The following is a 7,528-nucleotide window of genomic DNA, read 5'->3' on the forward strand; positions in this document are numbered from 1 at the left end:
AAGCACACAGTACAGCAACTCAAGAGTCAAGATTTCTTTGACCCTGACAATCCACACCCCTAAAAGAGGACAATGAAAGAACCATAAAATGTTAGAACTGTGGAAACTTTAGAAAACATTTGGTCTAACCCAGAAAGTTGAAGTGACCAAGGTCACACAACTAAAAATTGAAAGAGCAGAGATTAGATTCCAGGACTTCCTCCTTAGGCCAAGGTTCTTGCCACTATTCCACGCTACATATGATAGTTACCAGGAAGGGTTACAGAGTCTTCTTTAGATTATAAATGAGAAAGTATAATGACATACTGTATATAAGCAAGAGAATGAAAACATTATTTATTTGAAAGGAAAAGACCCATCTAGAAGAGGTAAGCAACATGAGCTGACAGGAAAAACTAACCACTGGAAGTCAGGAGTGAGAAAGAGGAGACTCTCTTCTATCACTGGTATTAATATATAGCATAAGGAATTAGAAGCTTTCTGGGCCTCAGTTTCTTCATCAGCAAAATAAATATAACCATATGACAAGTACCTTTAGTTTCTCAAAAGAAGAAAAAAAGTATAAATCAAAGTTATGAATCATTACCAACGCCTGCTCTCTTGGAGGTCACAACCTTCACACAAACACGGTCCTTAAACACCGAAGCTGCTGAATGGGTATGATGTGAGACTTGGTAATGACTTTGCAGATATGTCTGAATATCCGTAAGAGACTGCTGAGGAGTCACGAGGACTTTGTACCGGCTGAAGACAGAGGGGATATAACAGTGTTCCCTATCATTGTTGCAGACGATCACCAGTTGGTAGTCTTCCCTGTGGCACTGCACACACAAGTTCTGAAACAGTTCTTCCACCTGACAGCTCACCTCATAGCTGAGCTCATCTGCATACAACAGGCTGTAGACCTTGTGCCCCTGGTACCCTGGGGTGAGGCAACGGCGTAGGAACAGTGACACCTCCTCATACGTTGTCAGAGGGGTGCAGAGCAGCACCTCATCATAGGTGGGCAGGGGCTGGCGGGGAGTCTCCATGTAGAGAGCCAGAGCCACAGACAGCACATCAGAATGAGGGCAGGTGATGAGATTAGGCTGGCCAGTCTGCAAGCCTTGTGGAAGATGCCGCTCAGTGCAACCCTCTCCCATCTCTGACAGATGAGCCAAGCAAAGACCAAGAGAGTCAATATTCAGGCAATTAGGTAGGAGGGCACTCATGTACCTCATGTAAAATTCCCATACTACCTTGACCTTGCCCAACAACTCTGGCTCAGAGGATAGCACCAACTGTAATTCATTCAAGATGTCCTGGTGCAAATGATGTCTGGATAGTACTCTGTAAGATGAACTCAAAGTTTTTAAGACATCATATTTGGTGCAATTTTTTTTGATGAAGGATAGCATAGCCAAGGCAGCTTCACTGGGCTTCTGTTTCTTGAGTTCTATGCACAGGTAAACTAACTGTTCAGCAGTGTAATAGTTGAGATAAAAGTACTCAGACCGCTTCTCAATCATGAATTTTTTCCAGTTCCCTAGGAAGAATTCCATCTGCTTACACAGAGCTGACAGGACTTCAGTCACCTCCCCATCTCCAGTGAGCTGTCCTACAGTCTCCAAGTAGAAGTTCATTTGTATACAAATCTGACTCTTGGGGGAACAATATACTGTAGCTGTCCAAGACCTGAACAGCACATTTCCAGCAGCATAAAGGTTTATAAAGGCGTGGGCAAGTCTCTGGATATTACAAAATACCTAGCAAAGATGAATATAAGAGGTAGTTTTAACAGAAGAATATTAAGGCAATATAATCTGATATTGTTATTATTGTTGTTAAAAATAACACAGAATGATTCCTGTATTTGCCACTTATTTTAGCTGCTTTTACCTTTCCCTAAAAAGGCCTCACCTTTCTCATCTCATTTGAAAAAAAAAATCTAAAACCAAAATGAGTCTAATAAGTCCCTTCCAAGCAAAGAGATGGGAAGATAATATATCCTTTGTCAAATGTTTACAACTCCCAAGAATGGACTTGCATTAAAACAAAAGACTAGTGTATAAGAAAATGGCTTTCATAAATGATGGTCAAATGAATCTTTGGGCACTCTGAACTCTCTACCAAATCATAAAGAGGTGTAGCAGAGAACAGAACAAGTTAACCTTCCAATCAAGGACTTTCTAGTGTGTTATTTCCATCCCATATGGATATATTCCCTGAGAGAAAAAAAGGGGAAAATCCACTTAAAAGATCTTAAAAGGAAACTGCCTAACAAAGGACCAACCACACATCACCATGGAGATCTAAACTCCAGCTTAATCCACTATTCATAGCCTTCATGTTCTGTTGCTTTTCATCTCAATTAAACGTAAATCATTATTTTCAGTTTCCCAAACCACTCAACCTGAGATGAAACTGAAAAATGTATACCCCTCCCTATATAGCAAAAACAGTGAATGACATACTTCTTAGATCTATAACATATACAGAATTCTGACCTCTGAGAATTTATCCACTTCAACATGATTTTGGTCTTTCTTGCCAGACATTAGCATCAACTTGTTAAGAAGTTCCTTCAGTTCATCTAAGGAATAATGGCGCATTTCTTCATGATCTTCATGTCTTTCAGGAAGGCTCAAATGTAACACTGTATCCAGGGAAACCTATAAAATGCACCAAGATCATAGTTCTTCCTGCAGAACCATTATGATTAATGCAGAAAAGTATCTACTACCCAAACAAGACTTAAAAAAGTATAGCCCAGATCTTTCTCATTTCTTAGGCATTTGTTGATCGTTAGAGAAATTTTGACTTTTCATTAACAAAGAACTCTGCTACCTCTTTGCTAAGCATCTACTTTAATATAAAGTCATAAACAAATACAAAAATAAAACATCTTTTCCCTGAAGGAACTTAAAATCTCTATAAGGGGAATAAGACAAGTGTGCAAAAACATAACAATAGAATGTCATAAGGACAAATAAAAAATCTAGTCAATTTGCTAATAGGTAATAGGGAAAACCACTGAGAGAAAATCATGAGAAGATAAAGTTATCATAATTGCAGCTTGACATGGAGAAAAGGGATTGGTAAAAAGCAATGTGTTTCCCTCCCTTCTTTGGAGAGGTGATAGACTATGGGCATGGGGGATTACATATACTATCAAACTCAAATAACATGATAGTTTGTTTTGCTGAACTACTTTTTCCCATTTTCTTTTTTATCTCTTGTTACATGGAATGGTTCACTTAGAGGGGTGGAGGATGGATATATTTGAAAATTAAAGAGATATTAAAACAAGAAATTTCAACAAAAATTACTTTTTAAAAGATTTTTCAAAAAAAGAAAAACAATGTGCCCTCACAAAAGAGAACTCACTTTGTTGAGAGGCATAGCCTCAAGGCTCAAGGAAAATAAAAGGCCAAGCACCATACTACTAACCTTATATATCTGGCCTCTTGGGGTCTCAATGTTCCTACAGCCTAGATCTCATTCAGGTACTTGGATCCACACCACTAGACTATCCTGGTTTAATCTGTGGTGGGAGCTCAAATATGGACTTAAACAAGGAAGCTTTATACTGTGAACTTCAGTTGTTCCAATTTCTAGTAGTTCTTAAGATCAGAAGTAACGTACCACTAAACTAAACAGACCCTTGTGGGGGAGCATCTTAGAAGCAACTCAGATACTTGGGAAATGAGGCAGAAGTGGCTAAAAGGATAAAAAAATCCAAGAGAAACTGAGCACTCAGTTTCTGATTAAAAAAAAAAAAGCACACCGTCAATATTCACCAAAAAGAAAACAGACTGGCTAGAAAATCTTCAAAAATGCCCAAATATGTGCTTATAAGGAAAGGGAAAAGATATTCACTGAGGAATATTTATCCCCACTAGATGAGGACCTCAGCTTTCTTACCTTCTGACCATCTTTGGGAGGTCTGATAATGTAGATGCCTTTGCTGTTGATGGCTGTTGCTAATGACAAGGATGACAATTCCACAGATCCATGACTATCCTTTACTGTTTTTAGCCACTCCAGGTGTCGAGCAGAGTCACGCTGTTGGGAAAGTAATTGAGAATATGAACCAAAATCCAAAGGATTACATTCATTTTCTCTCCTGTCCAAGAAACCTACAAATACAAGGTCTTCACCTCCTGAAGTAAACCATTCTATCTTCCACTGTAAAACTGGAGGCCAGTTAGTATATGGTGGTTTTGGAAATGGAAAAGGGCAATAAATGAGAGGACAATGCAAAAACATTAGGCCTTCTTTTCAGTCACTAGGCACAATGATGGAGAGAATTCAAACAATGGTTTTACTACATTTAATATTTCTGGCAGAGTTTAATTTGGACTTCTTTCAATGGTTAAAATGAAAATGATCAAGTGTATTTCTTCTTAAGTTTTCCCAACCACCAAATAGAAATCATGCATCCACTGCATATCTCAACTATAAGTGTTTCTATTGGAAAGCACTTCTCACTGTCCTATCAAGTGGCATAGCTCCAAGCATTTTAAGAGCCTTGATTCATTCTTCAGATAAGTCATCTGAAATGAACTGCATTAAAAAAAAAAGAAAATCAACAAATAAATCCAAAACAAGCAAAAAGTGGAAACCTTTAAAATTATGAAAAGAAATATGTTATATTCCTCTAAGTCAAAATTAATACTTACCAGCTTCTTGGGCAGATGCTGGTCATTTTCCAGAGCTTTCCACAGTTCTTTCAATCGTTCCATGAACTCCATAAATCCTGCCCGAATCTCAAGCTTATATAATATTGAGGCATAGCCTTGTACAGCATCATGGAAACAGGCCACTCGGTCCACATCCATGTCATTCTCTCCCGCTGAGATGGAGGCCAGGTCCACAAACACCTTTAGCTCATTAATATCTTGGGAAGAAGGTACTAGGGTCAGTATATGATTACTTAATTTCTTTGAGCATGGTGATTTTGAAGGCTCATGCAATAATCCCACACAAAACATTTGGTTTAGAAATGTGATAGGGAATGAGTAATGGAGAGCTTTGATCTATTCTTTTATTTCAAGAAATGTACAAATGACAAAGGGATTATGATGACTGTGGGCTCAATGCAGTTTTATGAGCAGAGAAAAATGGATAAAAAATTAGAACTTCTGAATTCTCTTTAAAACTTTACTATTAATGCATCAAAGCCTTGAACAAGTCACAGTCTAGTATCATCAGTTTAAAAAAGCAGAATTAAGAGGGGCGGAGCCAAGATGGCGGAGTAGAAGCAGGACCTCCCCGCTGCTCCTGCTTCCACCTTCCCCAATCCATGTAAAAAGGGGACTCTAAACAAACTTTGTAGCTGCAGAACCCACAAAATGACACAGAGAAGCTAACCTCCCGCTGAGGACAGCCTGGCAGGCTGGCAGGAATCGGCCAGCACAGAGCTCTGGGAGCCAAGCCCAGCCCTTCGCCAAGGCTTTAGCCGCAGGGCAGGCCTGATCAGCCTCGGCCAGAGGGACTCCAGATCAGCAGCAGCTGTGGCCATTTCCAGATTTATCAACACACAGATGCGAAGGACAAGGTGAGAGGCCAGTGCAGTCTGGACTTTGGAACAAGTAAGTGGGAGTGCGTGGCTTTTGCCCCTGGGGCGAAAAGCCTCTGAGAGGACGGCAGAGACAGCCATGTGGCAGCTTCAGCTCCTGGGCTGCAGAGTGTAGGGGGACCAAGCACCATTCTGAGGGGTAATCACTCTTGCTTTAACCTGCTTGGATCTAGATTGCAGTCTAGGGTGGAGGTCCTGGGGTATATCTCCAGCTTGCCAGAGCTTGTGGAGACCTCAGAGAGGGCACCCATCTAATACCTCCAGCAGCTGAGAAAACCCCAGTGTTTGGGACAAAAGCTCCCCTGTCTGGTGGCAGAGTCCTACTGTGGCAAAAATCCCAGGGGTCAAGTGACTGAAGGGCGACATGACCAGGCAAAGGAAACAAAGCAGACAGAAGATTCCAACATTACACTCCTATTTTGGGGACAAAACAGAGCAAAGCATGGAACAGGAGGAAGACTGTGTAGTGAGTACTCCTGCACCAAAAGCTTCAAAGAAAAATACGAGCTGGTTACAGGCCATAGAGGACCTTCAGAAGCAGATAAGAGAAGTGGAGGAAAAATTGGGAAGAGAAATGAGAACAATGGAAGAAAATTATGAAATGAGAGTCAACAACCTGACTGAAGAAAATAACACTTTAAAAAACAGACTGACTCAAATGGCAAAAGAGGCTCAAAAAGGCAATGAGGACAAGAATGCCTTAAAAAGTCGAATTTGCCAGATGAAAAAAGAATTTCAAAAGCTCAAAGAGAAGAATCATGGAGAATCATCTTCAGAATTAGACTGGAGCAAATGGAAGCTAATGACTTGATGAGAAATCAAGATGCTGTTAAACAGATTCAAACAAATAAAAGAATAGAAGGCAACGGGAAATATCTCATGGGAAAAACCACTGACCTGGAAAATAGATCCAGGAGAGATAATTTAAAAATTATTGGACTACCTGAAAGCCATGATAAAAGTAAGAACCTAGAAATCATCCTCCAGGAAGTTCTCAAAGAAAACTGCCCTGATGTTTTAGAATCAGAGGGCAAAATAGAGGTTGAAAGAATCTACCGATCACCTCCTGAAAAAGATCCCAAAAAGAAAACTCCTAAGAATATTATAGCCAGGTTCCAGAATTCCCAGATTAAGGAGAGAAAATTACAAGCAGCCAGGAAGAAACAATTTGAATATTGTGGAAACACAATCAGGATAACCCAGGATCTGGCTGCTTCTACACTGAGGGATCAAAGGGCTTGGAATATGATATTCTGGAGGTCAAAGGAGCTGGGATTAAAACCAAGAGTCACCTACCCAGCAAAAATGAGTATGATGTTTCAGGGGAAAATATGGTCATTCAGTGGAATAGAGGACTTTCAAGCATTCTTGCTGAAAATACCAGAGTTGAACACAAAATTTGATATTCAGATACAAGAAGAAAGAGAAGCATGAGAAGGTAAACAGGGAAAAGAAATCATAAGGAACTTATCAAAGTTGAACCATTAACATTCCTACATGGAACAACAATAATTGTAACTTATGAAACTTTTCTCAGTAGTTAAAGGGAATAGAAACATGTGTGTGTGTGTCTATATATTAGGGTATATAGGCATATGAATACATATGTGAATGTGTGTATATATGTTTACAGGTATACATAGATAGAGGGCACAGGACCAATTTAACAGGAAGGGATGATACTTAAAAGGTGAAATTAAGAGGTGAGAGAGGAATATAATGAGAGGAGATGGGGAGAGACAGAATGGGGTAAACTATCTCATACAGAAGAGGCAAGGGGAAATGGTTACAATGCAGGGGAAGAATAGGAAGGCAAAAAGGAATGGGTCAACCTTATTCCCAATGAATTTGGCTTGAGGAGGGAATGAAATACACACTAAATAGGGTATCTCACCCTACAGGAGAGTGGGGAGGGGGGGAAGGGGATGAGAGAGGGGATGATGGAAGGGAGGACAGGCTGGGGGGGGG

General features: G+C 40.1%; 1 protein-coding gene across 5 annotated transcripts in view; it reads right to left on the reverse strand.

Annotated features, from left to right (window-relative positions):
• The window catches only part of RNF213 (ring finger protein 213), a 208,271-nt gene that overhangs the window by 86,260 nt on the left and 114,483 nt on the right, over positions 1 to 7,528 (reverse strand). For all 5 annotated transcript variants that reach the window (XM_069064114.1, XM_069064116.1, XM_069064115.1 and 2 more), the window contains 4 exons: positions 4,662 to 4,879; positions 3,904 to 4,044; positions 2,487 to 2,651; positions 587 to 1,745 (listed from right to left, as the gene is read on the reverse strand). In XM_069064114.1, the coding sequence (XP_068920215.1) occupies positions 587 to 1,745; positions 2,487 to 2,651; positions 3,904 to 4,044; positions 4,662 to 4,879 (1,683 nt within the window). The remainder of the gene's footprint in view (positions 1 to 586; positions 1,746 to 2,486; positions 2,652 to 3,903; positions 4,045 to 4,661; positions 4,880 to 7,528) is intronic.

The sequence above is a fragment of the Petaurus breviceps genome, unplaced genomic scaffold (assembly GCF_028583685.1).
Source record: "Petaurus breviceps papuanus isolate PSGF00001 unplaced genomic scaffold, PetGlider_PUasm1.0 90617, whole genome shotgun sequence".
NCBI classification, from domain to species: Eukaryota; Metazoa; Chordata; class Mammalia; order Diprotodontia; family Petauridae; genus Petaurus; species Petaurus breviceps.